Source organism: Talpa europaea, assembly GCF_964194135.1.
Source record: "Talpa europaea genome assembly, chromosome: 9".
NCBI lineage: Eukaryota > Metazoa > Chordata > Mammalia > Eulipotyphla > Talpidae > Talpa > Talpa europaea.
In genome coordinates, this window is record NC_140076.1 from 94926340 (window position 1) to 94945562 (window position 19223).

General features: G+C 34.2%; 1 protein-coding gene across 6 annotated transcripts in view; it reads right to left on the reverse strand.

Moving 5' to 3' along the window:
• Positions 1–19223, reverse strand: part of EVI5 (ecotropic viral integration site 5) — a gene marked incomplete at both ends in the record, with an annotated part of 175135 nt that overhangs the window by 83575 nt on the left and 72337 nt on the right. For 5 of the 6 annotated variants that reach the window (XM_084243965.1, XM_084243964.1, XM_084243961.1 and 2 more), the window contains 3 exons: positions 4424–4582; positions 5991–6131; positions 8599–8733. In XM_084243965.1, coding sequence (XP_084100091.1) covers positions 4424–4582; positions 5991–6131; positions 8599–8733 — 435 coding nt within the window. The remainder of the gene's footprint in view (positions 1–4423; positions 4583–5990; positions 6132–8598; positions 8734–19223) is intronic. The other variant, XM_084243962.1, reaches the window with a different exon arrangement.

Consider the following 19223-nt stretch of genomic DNA (forward strand, 5'->3'; position numbering starts at 1 on the left):
AGCACTAAATCCTGCTTGTCTCCTCTAGAGATTAAAAGGTTTGATCTGTTGTAATACAGCAACAAACACTGTTGCCCTTCTGTCACTGGCAAAACCACAGCATCTGATGAAGGGGCAAGGCTCATACTTTGAGCCCAGGACAATAGCTAGGGAGAGGGCAAGAAACTAAGAACGTCAAAACTCCAGACCCAGAGACATAATGCAGTCTAAGTCGGAGGTGTAATCAAAACAATAGGGAACACTTGTGCACCTCCCCACTTCCCTTAATAAGGAATAGCGGAATGCTGTTGGAGACTAGCCCTCTCTGAAGTCCTAAAGACATTGAGAAAATGCTTTGGCAAACTAGCCTCCCTTCTAAAAATAAGATATTGCCAGGAATTTGAAGAGTGTGATATGAGGGTAAACCACAGAAACAATAAACCTCAAACCCAGTCCAATCCCTGACTATATGAACTCAAATCCCCCACATTAAAGGCCTACCAGAAGAAAAGGTGTGCCTACTTGCAGGCATAAAATCTATTTACCTTAGTTTATTGTCCTACACAAGATAGCCAGTTTTCAACAAAACCCAGAAAAAGGTAAGGAAAAAAGTACTAACAAAGTAAACAATAGAATCAGCCTCATATATGGGGCTGAGTATTAAGGCAAAAAACCAAACCAAAACAAAAAATGGTTATGATTCCAAAGACAAATGAACAAATTCACAATCACATTAGAGGATATCAATATAAGTTACTATTTAAAAGATCAGGCAATACAAAAAAGCCAGAAAGAATATAAGAGATAGTTAAAAAAAAGGAATTGAGGAATAAAAAACATATTAGACAAGAATATACATAATAGTTAAGAGTACAAGGAAAAGGGGGGAAGGTAAAACTCAAGCAAAATATAATAAAAGGATATAATAAAGAACAGAACTATATTACATAGAAAACAACAGTATATCATAGAGGATCAACAAATAAAAAGTTAGTCTTTACAAAAAATTGTTGAAAATGGCAAATTCTAAAACACTTTTCAAGAAAGTAAAGCACATGGGCCTCCCTGGTGGTGCAAAGGGTTATGAGACAACCTATGAAGCAAACCACAGCCACTACAGCACGAGTTCAATCCCCCACCCGGGAGCAACCCACATGGCACAGCAGACCTCTCCTGACTTGCCCGCTGCTCCCCTCAGCTGTGTTATTTCAGTTAATCTGCCTGTTCTATTCCCCACTCTGGTGAATCCTCTCACCCCCACACCCACACCTCTGGCCTGTAACCCTGTTCTTGTATGCATAAATAAATAAATCTTTAAAAAAAAAAAAAGTAAAGCACATATAAAGATCACTTAGGAATGAAAAAAGGGCACATAAATATAGATCCAGTAAAAATACATTTTAAAAAGATACTCTGAACAACTTTAAGTGATAACTTTGAAAGTTTAGAGGAAATGGGTAGTCTAGTCTCATACAGAAATAGATCTTACCAAACCAGAATTAAGAAACAAAGAAAGGGCCTCCCCTGGTGGTGCAGCGGTTGTGCGCTGGGCTACAAAGCTGCCCTCAGCCTGTGAAGCACCAGCTCGATCCCTGGCCACCAGCGAGGGTCCCACATGGCTCACAGACCTCCCCTGCCGCGCCCACTGCTCCCCTCAGCAGTGTATTTCGTCAGTCTGCCTGTTCTGTTCCCTGCTCTGGCGCTGGTGAATTCTCTCACGCTCCTGCATTTCTGACTGTACCCAGTGCTTGTATAAATAAATCTTAAAAAAAAAAAAAAAAAAGAAACAAAAAAAACCTGAAAAGATCTATCCTTGCTTCAACAACTAGGATCAATAGTTGCTATTTCCACAGATCAACAAAAAAGAATGAATAACAGTGAATTTTCAAGTAATGGGTAATTCTAATCTTACATAAAATTTCTGAGAACATTGTAAGATAAAATAAAACCCAACTCAAAGAGTGTTAATCTTGGTACCAAAACAGACGAAAGATTCCCTGAAAAAGAAAATTATAGTACAATCTAACTTAAATATAGAAAAATCTAAAACACTAAAAAACTGAATCCACAATAGGTTTATGTTGTGTTTATCTCTGTATGTGTGTCTATGTCACAAATTGGTTGTTTAATGTACCCCAATATAATTCTGCATTGCAATCATGTATTTTATTGTATATATCTTAACATTATTTTGAGAAGTGGTCCATCGATTTCAGATAATGAAAGGGGTTCATGGCACAAAAGAGAAGAAATCCTATAGTAAACAAACAAAACAGGTAAACAGGTGAAAGAATATTCAGAACAGCACTGTTTGTAACAGCAAAATTTGATACACAGAAAAAGGAGTGTGTCGCAATAAAGTAAGGTATAATCACTAGGTGGACTTTCCTAAAAGTCATTAAAACGAAGGCATTGGAGCTCCATGTATCAATAAAAACAAAAATTTTTTTTTAAAGATTTATTTATTTTTATATAAGAACTGGGGGTACAGGCCAGAGGTGTGGGAGGGTGAGAAGATTCACCAGAGACAGAGCAGAGAGCAGAACAGGCAGACGGACTGAAGTACACTGCTGAGGAAAGCAGTAAGCGAGACAGGAGAGGTCTGCCCCGCCATGTTGGTATCTCCCTGGCCAGCCAGGAATCCAACCGGTGCTGCAGAGGCTGCAGACAGCTTTACAGTGCTGTGCTCAACCTGCTGCACCACCGGGGAGGACCAAGACAAATTTCTTAATCTAGAGTCTGAATATAAGGGTGTTTGATATAATACTCTTTAGGTGACGAATGTAGTATAATACTTGTTTTTATTTTTCTCACTTTGTTATGAGATAACTTTATGGATCATCATCAGTTAAATCATTGGTATACAGAAACCAATTCCTTACAACATCCTTTCAAACAAAATTCATCGAAAAACACATTAGTCAAGCTCAATTTAAAATGCAAATTCCCCAAAATAAACAAAAAAATAAAGAGAAAAAATCAAAATGTAAATTCCTTAGGAAGACTTTCCCCAAACTACCTAGTTAAAATTTCTCCTCCTATTCTCCATAGCAATTTCTAAATAAACTCTTCATTTATCAGATTTCAGAATTATATATTTTTTTCCAGTTTTAATGAGATTTAACTGATACATAGCAGTGTAAGTCTAAGGAGTATAGCATAATGACTTGACATATATGTTGTGAAATAATGACTACATTTTACAAATTTAGTTTACATAGATCATCTCAGATAGTGAATTATATTAAATATAGTTTGTGCATTCCTAATTTCTCATGTTAATGTTCTCTGATGGCCAGACAGTACTTTGTATTCACAAGTTCTGTTTATTGAATTTGATTCCTTCACTTATAACCACTCTGAAATAAATTCCGAACACAGGTTTGAAAGTTATGTATCTATACTATCTATACTGAAATAAAATTTGATTATAAAACCAAAATTTTCCATGAAAGCTACAGGTTGACTTTTTGTAACTTTAGTTTTATTTTTAATTACAATGAAAAATACAAGATAACAACATAATATGTAACAAGATAACAATCATATAATCACAATATGAGCGATATAAATCAAGTTTTTTTTCCCTAAAGGATTAATGTATTCATATTACCATCTTTAAGATGGGATGGTTTTTTTGCAAGTATGTATGCAGAATGATACATGAGTTAATTATGCCCCCTACTGACTGAGTAAGTATTTTGAAAACCAAAGCACATTCTGGAGAATAGAGATTATAGTTCACACAAATATACCACATTAAAACCAACAGTACTTTTATCATGCAAATGGACTTAATAAAAATGACAAAGAAGATCTTCATTGTCAAGTATATGTAAAATAGAATATGTAATGGTAAGGGGGATGTGAGAAGAAACATGTATAAATGTGAGAATCATGGCTTAGAGTCCCCACCTTACACAGCTTTAGGAAGCATCATTTACATTATATTCCAATCAGTGGTTCTCAACTAGGGGCAATTTTGTCCCCCAGAGGCGGTTGGAAATATGTGGAGACATTTTTGGTCATCACAACCTGGAGGGGAGGATGGGCGTGGTCCACTGGCAACTAGTGGATGGAAGCTAGGGATGCTGCTAAATACCCTACAATATACAGGCAATCCCCACAATTGAGAATTACTTGGTCCAAAGTGTTAATAGTGTCAAGGTCAAGAAATTTTGCTCAACATGATTATTTCCTCTCAAAATGTGCACCAAGGCAAAAAAGTCAAATAGTTTTATAATGTGCTTAAGCTTTGTTGAATGTTCAAAGATGATACTAAATCTCGCTATCAAAGAGTCCTTTTATCTGATTTAGAATATTGCAAGTTAGCCGGTTTTATATAACTGCTTTTCATTTAGCTCTGTTCTAAGGATGTTACAATCTGTGTATAAGCTTTTGATCTGCTAATGTTTTTTAGAGCTTTTGGGCTTTCCCATCATACCTGTGTTTCCATTTCCATCATCCTTTGTTTAATTTCTTTTATTTCAGCCTGTGTTTCAGCTTCTTTAAGTCGAATGGTCATCAACTCATCTTGTAACTCATTCATAGCATTTTTCTTAGGTGGGTCTTTCCATCTACCAGTAGTACGAGCTAAGTGACGCTAAAACACAAAAAATTACATTGCAACAAATATTCACATGTATCAAAATAAAAGCCAATTTTTCTGAGTACTTATTTCAAGTTCAGTATTATATGAAGCACTTTTTATATGCATTTTACTCACTCCCCAAAAAATCTTAAAAGTTAGGCATCTTTATTACCTTCATTATACAGTTAAGTAAATGGAAATCGTGATTAACTTCCAAAAGGTTACACAGTAAGTGGCAGACTCATAGTCCAATTTTTTTTTAAACATTGTGTATTACTATAAAGAATAGCTATCATAAAGAACACAATTTTTACCCTAATATTTTTGTAAGGTATTTTTATACATTATTGTTAAAGAAATCCTAAGGAAGAATTAGGGCCATTTGTGAACTAAGGATAAGGATGTTAAGCATAATAAACATAATATAGAAGGTAAGAGCAATGTTTTCAAAATATGCATGGTTAAGGATCAATTTTGCCTTAGTAGTTTTTAATTTCCAGATTATTGCTGACTGATTCTTTTATAAAATACCTTTTATTTAAAGTCATGGTAATCTCAAGGACTAATTCCAGTCTTTGCTACATGCATTCCCCCTCCACTCCAAATTGAAACCAAGATCACTATTCTAAAATTATGTGTATTTTTTTAAAGATTTATTTATTTACTTATGCATAGAACTGGGGTGTAAGCCAGAGGTGCTAGGGGGTAGGGCGGTGAGATGATTCACCAGAGACAGAGTGGGGAGCAGAACAGGTGGATCTACTGAAGTACACTGCTGAGGGGAGCAGCAGGTGAGACAGTAGAGGTCTGCTATGCCGTATGTGGGTTAGATCGCTGGCTGGGGATTGAACTCATGCCATCGTGGTGACAGCACTGAGACAACCCCTACACTACCAGGGAGGCCCAAATGATGTGTAGTTTTTTTGTATTTCTCCCATTCCTCCATTTTGTCTTACAGATTCTCATTTTTTTATCTTTGTCAACAGATTCCTTCATCTATAAATACATTTGTGGACATATAAAAAAAGTAAATGTATGATTTATTTTGTGAGATAACCAATTTTTAAAAGAAGTTACAAACTTATAAATTCATATGGGTGTCACCCTTCTAGTATTTCAATGACCAAAAATGAACTTGTATCTATAGGACAAGGAATATTTTCATACAGCTCTCTAGAAAAATTCATATAAATTATACCAGTAAAACAATAAAAAAATGACTTAGTCCCTTCTATTTCTTACAAGAATTTAAAAGGGAGAAACAGTTTAAAGGTACTGTCTACTTATAAATGTTGTCAACTTTTGTACATTAAACAGGGTCTTTCTTACTTTAAACTCAAATCCTATAGCTCCTTCAAATTCACATAAATAGTATATCCATTTTATTCTTTCAAAAAGCACCCAATCTATTTTGACATACCTGCCAGTGTTCCTCTAAATCTTTGACTTGTTGTCTAAGTTCTTTCAAACCCATAATAGCTTCTGCTTCTCTCAGTTTCACAGCAATGAGTTCTTCCTGAAGCCTTGCAATATTATTCTCATCAGGAAAAGAGTTGTTTTTCTAAAGAAAGAGAAAATTTAATTGGGGTTTTTTAATTTAAAGAATAAGACATAGCATACATAATAAGAGCTATTATATCTCATGTAATTGTACTTAAATTTTATGCAGTTTTTCTGAAATATAATTCACAATCCAAAAAACTTACTTGTTTAATGTATTCTAGTCAGTGCCTTTTAAAAGTATTCACAGGATTGTGCAACCATTATTACAATCTAATTTCAGAACATTTTAACCTGGACACCTCCATTAGCAGTCTCTTCTCATTTCTACTCCCCCCAGCCCCAGGCAATCACTTAACTACTTTGTCTTTATGGATGCCTATTCTGGACATGTCATACAAATGGAATCATACAATATGTGACCTAATATGACCAGTTTATTTTACTTAGCATAATGTTTTCAAGGTTCATTGCTTTTTATTGCCAAATAATATTCCATTGTATGTATATATCACCTTTTGTTTATCCATTCATCAGCTGGTGAAAATTTGGGTTATTGCCACTTATTGGCTATTATGAATAACGCAGCTGTGAATATCTGTGTAAAAGTTTTTGTATGCATCTGTGTTTTTAATTCTCCTGATATATACCAAGGAACAAAATTGCTGGATCAGATGATAATTCCAAATTTAACTTTTAAGAAATTGTCAAACTTTTTCAAAGCAGTTGCACTGTTTTACATTTCCACCAGGAATGTATGAGGATAGCTTTACTTATTTCTGAGAACACAGAAAATCTGTGTTTTGTTTAATAAAATACTATTCAGAGTTATAAAGTAACATGATTAAAAAAATTTTCAACATGCAATAAACTTAGTAACCTCTGATTAGGACTCCAAACACAATATGATATCTATGGAAAAGAAAAATCCAAAATCATTTTTGTATTCTCTTAGCTGTCCCTTTGGAAAGGAGTACAAAATAGCTGTATACTAGTCACTATTTATATTTATAGTACAAAAACTTATACCAAGATGATCTAAGTATTTTCAAGGGAATAACATTTAGATCAATCTCCCTACCATACTGAGAGACCACCTTAGGATTTAGGGTATTCCCATATTAAGCTGTTCTAGGGAGTGATCAAGAGATCCAAATTAAGCCTGAGTAGAGTTCTTAAGTAAACTGAGGTACTACTGAGATTTGAAGTCCTGAATCTATGGAATTTTCTACCTCTAAAATATTTCATGGTGAACATGAAGATTCAGTTCACAGAGATTATGGAGTAAAGTTATTCTTGCCAGCTATTCATTTTTATGGACCTTCATTTTCACAGCTGAAAACCAGAAATTTACTGCATGTGCATAAAGAGTTCTTAATAATGAAACTAACCACAGGAAGCATGAAACCTTAAAATTTACTTTCTGCTCTGTAACAAGAGTACTATTTAAGAAATTTACTTTTAAATTGGAATCAAGAACATTTCTTTCTACCAAATATTTAAAAATGAAATATACAGATTCTGGTTTTTCAATTTCTAATGCTGAAGCTTGCTAATTCCCTGAGCATGTTTGTTTAATTATGTTACATTGGTCTATCATGGAGTCCAGAATACTCATAATTTGAAGAATAATATTCCGTTAGGCATTTTTTACAGCATTCCTGCTGGCATCCACAAATAGGAGAACTTTCCAAAATAATACAAAACTGGCAAGTAGATTTCTGGCAACATTATTCTAACATTGATTGTAGTTACCCTGCTTTATTTCATCAAGAAACAGTTAAGACCAACTTGGGGCTATCTGTCTTAGCCATTATCTTGGATTCTGTAACTAAATATCACTTAGGGGTATAAAAGGTACAAGTTCAACACAGGTCCCAAGCAATCAGTGATTTTATACATGAGAAAACTGATTCAGAGTTTGTGATCTAAAATACAGACTCTCAAGTTTGAGGACTATAGGAAATCTAAGTGTTTCTATTTCTATTACTTAGCAGCTAATCATTAAAGTTCTTTAATAGCCTTGAAGAGAAGCCAAGTTAGTTTCTGTCAAGTACACCTTATGCTAAGATCTTCCTATATATACTGAGATAGCTTTCTGTGGCCTGGAATGTAGCAGCAATGACACTCAAATGATAGATTTCCTTAAATGTTGTATATTCGTCATAGCCTACCTTTTTCCGATAAAGGTATTACAATATTTGAGGACAACAGTTAATCTCCATCCCCTAAGTTTCTCTTCTTCAACACTTAAATAGTATTTGTTTATTTTACCTTAAACAACGTATCCTAGTTGTTTTCCTCTAAAAGGCGTCTAATCTCCATTTTTACCCTTAAATATGGAACTCTGAGTAGTATGACAACAGCAAATAATAAGGAATCTAATAATTTTTTTTCCTGTTTTCTCTTAGTAATGAATATGTGAGGCTTTTTAATGTGTAAAAACACCAAGTCTAATTTAACTGCTAAGTAAGTACTAATTATGTCCTCTCTAATTTGAGGAGTGATGACCTTTATGTTATTCTCACCTTCTCTATATCCAGGACTTTATCCTGCATCTCCTTTAGTGCACACTGAGACTCAGCTTCACTCAAACGTGCTTGTACCAATTCCTTCTCTAGCTGCAGCACAAAATCTTCATTGTAGTTGGAACTGCATTTATGCTACAAGTTACAGACATATAATGAACTTTCATGGAAGTGTGAGCATGTATATACAATAAAAATAAACGTAATCACATAATACAGTAATTAAGGACAACCAAATAGTTAAAGCAACAATTATCAAACATTTCCATCATATCGTCTCTGATTAACTCTCTAATGAATAAAAACCCTAGATTTGATTATCTATAAAGAGGATCACATTATTGGGTATTGGTGACTAGTTATTACACTGATCAGATTCAATATGTAAATGATAAATACCTCTTTCTATCTGTCCACTCATCCACATACTAAGTGTTTGTTCTGACTTTATAGACCTGAGCTGTAATTAATAGTTTAGGAATTAGCCACGGGTAGCTACCAAGCACTAAAAATGTAGTTAGTCCAAATTGAGAAAGATTCAAAGCATATATATTGGATTTTGGTAAGGAATAGAAAGGAAAGATATCTAATTAGTAATTTTTATATTGATTACATTTTTAAAATATTTTAATACACGAGTTAAAACAGAAAATATTAATTTTATTTGTAATTACTAATGACTCCTTTCAACATACACATAATATTGCTATTGAACAGCACTTTTATAGATTGCAGAAGACAAATACACATTCACTAAAAAATTTATTTAAGTCAATGAAAATAAAAACAAGGTACCCAAAATGTGAACTATCCCAAACTACAATAGAACATAATGTAAATGCTCTTAGCAATGTAGATCTCTTTAAAGATATACAAGAAAATGATTGCTTGATGGAAAGAAAAGCAGATCCTGCAAAAAACAAACAAACAAAAAAACCATGGATGGAAGAAACCTCCTCATTTCCTTGCCTACTCAATGCAGCCACTTCTCTATAATGTGAACAACAATGTGGCCACTTAAATACTTTTTTAAACCAGTTTCTATACAAAAGTTGTTCTAAAAATAGTAAAATGATATGTAATCTACCATTAAAAAGATTTACTAACTCATTTCAGAGTTTAGCTCATGCAGTAAAGAAAAAGATGGCAGCTCAAAATCTCAAAATAGTCATGAAGAATAGATTGCTAACAGCCTGAGGAACATTTCTCCATACAACAGAAACAAATATCAATTCAAACTCTATTAAAAACTATTAAATACTTAATTAAAATATATAGTTAGTTTGTTGCCCCAGTTACCCAAAATGATGTCACTGATTAAATGAGGACTTTGCAACCCACTCATGTATTATTTCTCCTAGTAATTTTCCAATACTATTAAAATGATTTTTCAAACAAGAAGTACATCTGCAAAGGAGATGTCATTGTAGCAAATACTTAACCTTACCAAAAAAAGTAAAAGGCACTGTTTTGGAATGATGACATACAAACTACAGGAGCCATAATTTTTGTTTCATGAGATCAGTTATTTAAGGAGTAATGCTAGGCTTTTTTGCCCTTAATCAAAAGCTCTAACAACTGTAGTTTAGGATTATTTGCCAAACCTGTATTAAGAAATCCCCAAGAGCACATCAAACCCAAAAGGTCGATATGAGAATGGGATCATTGAGTTGGTGGTATGAACCAAATGATCCAACCAAACCCCAAAAATTATACTAATACTGGAAACAAATTTTTATCAATACAATTAGCAAAACTAATTGTCCGCTATTATCCAAGAAATCAATTCTAAATTCCAAGGTTCAAACGTTATTTTTCCTTTCATACTTACCATTTGTTCCTCAACCCATTGATCAAACGGTTCTCTGATTGCTAACAGTATCAATACCCAGTAACACAATAAAAACTCAATGGAAAGCCCTTTTATACAGCATTTACCTCCACTAGTCTAAGACACTTAACACACTGACCATTCTTACTTAAAAATTTTCTGCTCCCTTTAGATATTGAGGTATTATACTTCCATGGCTCTCCTGCCTCTCAAGTATCTGTCTCCTCTGCTACTTCATTTAGATAAGTATGGTTTGGATGTATAAGGACCCAGGGTTTCATGAATGTGAGTTTTCTCGCAATCTTTGTATTAATCTTATTTTGTATATTCATCCTAAGTGACTTAATTCACTGTCTATATAACCTGTATATAAAGGCAGTATCAGATAAATGTCTAAACATACAGTCTAGACATTAGATGAAATCACCAGAGAAGAATTTATAATAAAAAGGGGAAGGTGGAGGAGAGGGGGCAGAGAGAACATATAATGATGGAACTCCAGAGACGACAGATAGATGAGAGGGAGGGGAAGGAGGGAGGGAGGTATAGGGAGACACACAGAAAGACTGAAATGGTGACTCTCAGTCCGTATTTCCAGATGGGGTCTTTCTACTACAAATCTATATTCAAAACTTTCTATTGATCTCATCATCTGGTTGGCCTCATATTCACCTCACATTCAACATTTCAAAACTGAATTCCCCATCTTTTCCTCCTCGCCTACTTACTAAGGATCCTACCATCTAACAAATGATCCAGTCAAAACCTCCCTCTTCTATTCAACCCATGCCATTCAATCACAAAAACTTAGTAATTTTTCTTCCACATATGTCTTGAATTTGTCTACTCCTATTTACTTTCATTGTTGTTGTTTTCATTATGCCCTCATCTCTTTCTTGGGTCTATTGCAATACTATTATGTGTATCCACTCCAAACTACTGACCTAGTGGGTATTATTATTTCATGTTTTACCTCATTCTAAAATGTAATGAAAAGAAGGCAAGTCCTAACTCCACCATTTGGATAGATATTTTCTGACCCCACTGTTTGAGCCTAAGGAAGTTATGATTCCATGTTTATTAATAAAAACATGGTAATGAAAATTATACTTTAATAAAATATTCAGAATAAACCTAATTCCACTAAGCCAATTCCATACCATTAGTAAATATTTAAAGAGGTTTCTTGCATTATGAAGTAAAAAATATCCATATTGGAAAAAGATCCACACAGATGTATCAAATACTCCCCAAATTTAATTATGTTTTTTTTAAGTGACTAAGTTATCTATTAAGTGATGTCAGGGTGAGTTTGACTATGTTGCCAATGTATTATCATAACTCAATGTGTTTTTTATAGTAAGTGAGAAAATAATTTGGTTAAATGAATTAGCTAGTAAATTCTTAATTTACAAAACAATAAACTTTTAATTATATATTTAACATGAGGTGTGGGAACTGAATGTTGCAAAATAATCTACAAAACCTCTTTGTTTCAAACAAAGGCAAAATTTACTATAGTGTGGAAGTATGGTACATTTCCACTGTCACATCCAAAAGTATCTGAAAAAACTATTTACACAAGGCAAGAAGTCCAGAATAGGTTTCTATACTACAATGCAAAAATCATAGCAAGAAAAAAAGAAAGTTTTATCTTTCTCTTCCTCAGTATAAGATTCCAAAAAGATGTCTATAATCTTCCCTACCATATGCTCTAAAGTCTTCAAAAAAAAAATCCAAGAGACATGGATGTACTATTTAAAGATTTTCCAAATAAATGCTTCGAAATGTTATTATGTAATTTTTAATATGATTTGTTCTCAATATCTGAAAAATTACATATATCCTTTAAGGTTATCTCTGGCTCTTATGTATTTTGACCTGGAAGATTTTATTTTTTTAATGCTGAAAAAAATGTTCAGAAACAATTACTTCAAGTAAAGTAATCCCTTTTCCATTATTTAAGCTAAAAAAGATGACTACGACAGATGAATGCAAAACAATTAATCTTATACTAAGGTCAATCCAGTTTTGGATGAAAACCTCTGTCCAGATTTATGGGCATATATACTCTTAGCACAGATGGTTAGCATGTGTACATACTTATATAGATTTACAGGCATACTGACTGTGAGCATACGTGTTTACTAAAACAAACATGTAAAACCATCGCTACTCTGTTTTGGACTTTTATAAAGATATATCAACTTGTCAATAGTTACAAAATAAAATAGCTTGTTTTTGAAATGTTACTACGAAGCAGAGCTAAAGAGTATAACACAGGAGAGATGTTAAACATTAACTTCTGTTTTCATCAAGAGAAACAAATTTACTAGGTAAATCGGGTATGGGGCAATTCCTAAATGCTGCTGAAAAACTCATTTAGTAAAATAAATTAGCTAGAAGATTTCCTAACTTCCACTGGAAAACTGGTAGTTTGGAGTTTATTAATATTTATTCATGTGTCTAACCTAAGTTAGATTATGGTTTATTCCTTATATATTTCTCTTATCAAATCTTTGATTCTTAAAAATTCATATTTTCTTCTACAAGAAAGGAAAAAAAGGTCAGAAAAAAATCTTGTCCACCCTGTCCTTCAGTACTTCCTCATACAAACATCCCAAGAACTTCAAAAACTAGTCCTTTCAGTGTTCATTATAAACTGTTATAATTCTCCTTGGTTCTACTCTGAGCCAAGAGAGCTGTTATAAATACTTGCTTATTCAGGACACCTGAATGATAATTAGTCATGTGTGGGGCAAAGAGCTTTTAAACAGAAACAGCTAAACAAATACAGTTAGTCTCATTGGGAAAAATTATCCAGCATAGAAATACTTGTGCCCAATCACACTTAAAGGCGAAAGAATCAGATATGCAACTACATTACAGATCCTTTATGTAATACCTGGAGAAGATGATGTAGAACATGTAAAACAAATACTTATAAAGGGTGGTTTAATCTTAATGCTTGGTATTATTTAATCTTAATGCTTGCTGAATATTATTTAATATAAAATGTTTAGTGTACTAAACTAGTAAATATTAACTTAGCTAGTAAATTAAATACTAAAATCAACAGGTAAACGTGATCATTTTTGAAAATCAAAACTATCAAACTGTCAAGAGTCAGCATAAAATAGAACTATTGGGCCTCCCTAGTGGCACAGCGGTTGAGCGCTGGGCTGCGAAGCTGCCCTCAAGCCTCTGAAGCACCGGTTTGATCCCCGGCTTCTAGGTGAGGGTCCCACATGGCGCGCAGACCTCTCCTGCAGCGCCCGCTGCTCCCCTCAGCAGTGCACCTCGGTCCTTCTGCCTGCTCTACTCCCCACTCTGGCTCTGGTGAATTCTCTTACCCTCCCGCACTTCTGACTGTACCTAGTGCTTGTATAAATAAATAAATAAATCTTTAAAAAAATAAAATAAAACAGAACTGTTAAAAATAATTGCCCAATAGGGCCTCTCCTGGTGGCGCAGTGGTTGAGAGGTAGGCTGCGAGGCTGCACGTGGCCTCTGTAGCGCTGGTTTGATCCCCGGCCGCTGGTGAGGGTCCCACATGGGGTGACAGACCTCTCCTGCCGCACCCGCTGCTCCCCTCAGCAGTGTATTTTGTCAGTCTGCCTGTTCTATTCCCCACTCTGGCTCTGGTGAGTTCTCTCACCCTCCTGCGCTTCTGACTGTGACCAGTGCTTGTATAAATAAATAAAAATAAATCTTAAAAAAAAATAATCACCCAATAAGTGTACTGCATAAAGGCTTTTTAAAGAATATCAATTCTGAAAATTAATTAATAATTCACCTTTTAAAATCTGCTGCTCAAATTTCCATTAAGATCTGGAACAAGACAAGGATGTCCACTCTCACCACTGCTTTTCAACATAATACCGGAAGTCCTAGCCAGAGCAATAAGACAAGAGAAAGACATACAAGGAATCCAAACAGGAAAAGAAGTCAAACTATCACTATTTGCAGATGATATGATAATATACATAGAGAACCCCAAAAACTCCACAGAAAAACTAATTCAACTAATCACTCAGTTCAATAAAGTGGCAGGATACAAAATCAACATGCAAAAGTCAGTAGCCTTCCTATACACAAACAATAACCTGAAGAAGAAGAAATCAAAAAAACCATCCCTTTTATTATCGAAACAAAAAAAAAAATCAAATACTTGGGAATAAATCTAACAAGAGTTGTAAAGGACCTATACAAAGAAAACTATAAAACACTGTTAAAAGAAATAGAAGAAGACACAAAAAAATGGAAAGACATCCCCTACTCATGGATTGGAAGAATAAAGATTATTAAAATGGCCATTCTACCAAAAGCAATATACAGATTCAATGCTATTCCAATAAAAATTTCAATGTCATTCTTCAAAGAAATAGAACAATTATTGATGAAATTCATATGGAATCACCAAAAACCGCGAACAGCCAAAGCTCTCCTGAAAAAAAAAGAAGGGAATGGAGGCATCACACTCCCAGACTTCAAACTATACTACAAAGCCATAATCATCAAAACTGCATGGTATTGGAACAAGAACAGACACACAGACCAATGGAATCGAATAGAAAATCCAGAAATAAACCCACAGATTTATGGCCAACGAATCTTTGACAAAGGAGCAAAGAATATGCATTGGAGCAAAGAAAGTTTGTTCAATAAATTTTTCTGGGAAAACTCGGTCACTACATGCAAAAGAATGAAGCTTGACTACTACCTAACACCATGCACAAAAACCCACTCAAAATGGATTAAAGAACTAGACATAAGACCTGAAACCATAAAATACATAGAAGGAAATATAGACGAAACACTACGTGATATGCACATCAAAGACATCTTTACAGACACATCATCCAAAGCAGTGATAGTGAATGCAAATATAAGCAGCTGGGACTACATCAAATTAAAGAGCTTCTGCACAGCAAAAGAGACAATAACAAAAACAAAGAGAAACCCCACCGACTGGGAGAACATTTTTGCACACAACACTAATGATAAAGGACTGATCACAAAAATCTACAAAGAGCTGATGAGACTCAACAAAAACAAAGAAAATAATCCAGTCAAAAAATGGGCAGAAGAGCTAAAAAGAAACTTCTCTGAAGAGGAAATGTAAATGGCCAACAGGCATATGAAAAAATGTTCAACATCACTTGTAATCAGGGAAATGCAAATCAAAACTACCATGAGATACCATCTCACACCAGTGAGAATGGCACATATTAAAAAAACCAGCAACAACAAATGTTGGCGAGGATGTGGAGAAAAAGGAACTCTCCTGCACTGTTGGTGGGAGTGCAAACTGGTTCAACCACTATGGAGAGCTGTGTGGAGATTTCTGGACCTACTAAACATAGAGCTTCCATATGATCCAGCAATTCCACTCCTAGGTATTTACCCAAAGGACACAGAAACATCAATTCCAAAGAGCACCTGCACCCCTATGTTTATAGCAGCACTGTTTACAATAGCTAAGCTTTGGAAACAACCCAAATGCCCAAAAATAGATGACTGGATCAAGAAGATGTGGTACATATACACCATGGAGTATTACTCAGCATTCAAAAAAGATAAACACATGCAATTTGCAGCAACATGGATGGAGCTGGAAGGGATCATGCTCAGCGAAATAAGCCAGAAAGGAAAAAGAAAAATACCAGATGGTCTCACTCATAGCAGGAATCTAGAAAACTTAAATAAGGGACCAGGAAAAAGAATAACTATAAGAAAGAAAATACCAAAATCAGCAAACAATTATGAACCAGAGACACTATGGGGTCAAAATAAGGGGTTTGTAACTGTATGGGGAATATATAAATAAAATTTAAATAAAAATAAAATAAAATAAAATAAAATCTGCTGCTCAAAAGCTTAATATATTATTGTAAAATAATATATTATTCCATAGAATAATATGGAATATCATTGTACCAATAGCATGAAAATCATTAAAAATAAATGAAACAGCAAACAAAAGTCAAAAATCTCAAATGATACAGAAGAATTCACGAGTAAGAGAGATTTAGGAGGAGGGAAAGGGTCTTTTACATAGAACATTTGTTGATAAGTGTAGAAAATGAGAAAATTTTAAAACCACTATTTTGGATACCCAATCAGTATATGTTAACCATTAGATAAAAAGAGAACAAAATATTTATTTAGTTCAAATGTACTTTCAATAGATTACTTATAAGAAACCATGCCTTTGTAAGGAAGAAAGTAAAAACAGCACGATAATTAAACTCAGCCTCATTAATAATGAGAACTTGGGCCTCTCCGGTGGCGCAGCGGTTGAGCGCTGGGCTGCAAAGCTGCCCGCAGCCTCTACAGCCGCCGGTTCGATCCACTGCTCCCCTCAGCAGTGTACTTCATCAGTCTGCCTGTTCTTCTCCCCGCTCTGGCTCTGGTGAATCCTCTCACCCTCCTGCACTTCCGACTGTACCCAGTGCTTGTATAAATAAATAAATAAATCTTTTAAGAAAAGAAAAATGAGAACTTATGTACTTCCCGAATTAAAACAACAAAATTTACACTACCTACCATCTAAATGTTTGAAATGTTTAACTGAATCTACTGAATTTCCTGTAATGTTTACAGGAAATATAACACTCTGAGGAAGGAATCAGGTAAGCCCAAAATGAGACAACTGGTCTACAGCTATAAAAAGTCATTGTCAGGCTCCCTGGTGGCACAACAACCTATGAAGTAGTCCACAGCCTCGGCAGCACGAGTTCGATCCCGCGGCCAGCCAGGGAGCAACCCACATGGCACAGCAGACTTCTCCTGACTTGCCCACTGCTCCCCTCACCAGTGTATTTTGGTCAATCTGCCTGTTCTGTTCCCCACTCTGTCTCTGGTGAATCTTCTCACCCCCCACACCGCTGGCCTGCACCACAGCTCTTGTATGCATTAATAAATAAATCTTTAAAAAAAAAAGTCAGTGTCATCCCTGACAGTGGTTATTGTTTATTCTCTTTAGTCAGTCGAGACAGAATTTTACCAACTTTCTTGATCATTTCAAATAACCTACATTTGGTTTCATGGATTTTCTCCATTTATGTTTACTTGTTTACACTGGTTTTAATTTCATTGATTTCTACTTTTGCTACTTGTTATTTCTACTTGGCTTAAGTTGAATTTGGTCTTATATTAAGGGAGTAGTTTAGATTATTAGTTTGAGACTTTCATTTCCGTTTCTAATATAAGTATTCAATGATATGTATTTTGCAATAAGCACGATATAGGCACACCTCACAAATTTTGCTAATGTGTCATTTTCATTTAATTCAAATATGTTCTGATTTCCCTTGAGAGTTTCTCTTTGACACACAGGTAAAAATCTATAATGTTTTGTAAATTTACAATATTGGGGGATTTTCCAAGTTTCTATTATTAATTTCTAAGTAAAAACTGTTGAATCAAAGAAGATAGCTTTGTATGATTTCAATTACTTTAAATTTGTTAAAGTTTTATTTTATGATCAGGCTATGTTCTTTCATTGTAAATCATGTACGCTTAAAAAATAGATATCCTGTTGTTACTCGTAAAGTGTTCCATAAATGCCCATTAGGTCAAATTGTTTGATAATACTGTACAGGTCTTCTACATTCATACTGATTTTCCACCTATTTGTTTTATCAATTACTGACACTGATATTGAAGATTTCAATGTATTGATCCACTTCACCTTTCAGTTGTATCAATTCAGCGTCATGCTCTTCTGTTATTAGGAGACATGCATTCCTAAATCCAGATATAACACAAGTTCTCTGCAAGCTACTTAAACCTGAATTAGGTCATTATACTTCTAGGTCCATGTTACAGAAGACTGTACTTCTAGGTCCATGTTACAAAAAATATCACTAAGATATATCTCTGAATCTTAAACTCAAGGACAAGGTTTCAGATTTATTTCTTTGAAATAATCTTTTAGTTTTTAATTCTAAATAGACTAGATATTTTGGAATCTTAATTCATCAAGCAACACATTAACTACATTTCTGAAATATTTCATGTGTGAAATTCCTAAACACACTCTGTGTATGAAGATTTAAATAAGAAATTATAATCAAAGCATAGGCACAGAAGACAGACTTCAGACATCTCTTCATTTGAATATGAATAGCCTCTTGATAAAGTTAATTACCTATAAAACCCATTAAGTCACTACTTTCATCTATATTTCTGTGCCTTGACTAGGAATATATCATGAGAAAGCCTACCAAATAACAATGGCACTTAACACAGTTTTTTTAATTGAAGAAACAAAGTTAATTTGTTATGACATACATAGTAAGTTGGTTTTTAGTAAGTTAACTTTTTCTAATTGTTCACAAACCAGAATTCTAGAAATTTTAAATGAAGCATCAAAGTCACTGATCCTCTTTGCAGATAGCTAGCCATTATTACCTAGTGTAAGAGCTACATTTGCCCACCTCAACATCGTTAGTACCTTGCTCTCTACCACACTTCAAGGATAACATTGCTATGATCATTTTATAAGTTATTTTAATGTCTATGTATATGTACTTTGCTTTAAAATTGGAAATTTATCCAAGATTCTCTTATTTTCACCTATTTTCTGCATCGCTGATTTAGATGTTTTACAGTTTATACCAGTTTAAAAGAACATCTGCTTAGTGACAAAAAAAAAAAAAATGGAAACAAAACTAAAGTATAGAGATTTGCTTTCTCCTTGTTCTATCTTAGCCCCAAATGTGGGTCTATCTTGTCCCTGAAAGGAACACTAAGATATTTTTTTGTTACACTTAGCAATTTTCAAGGG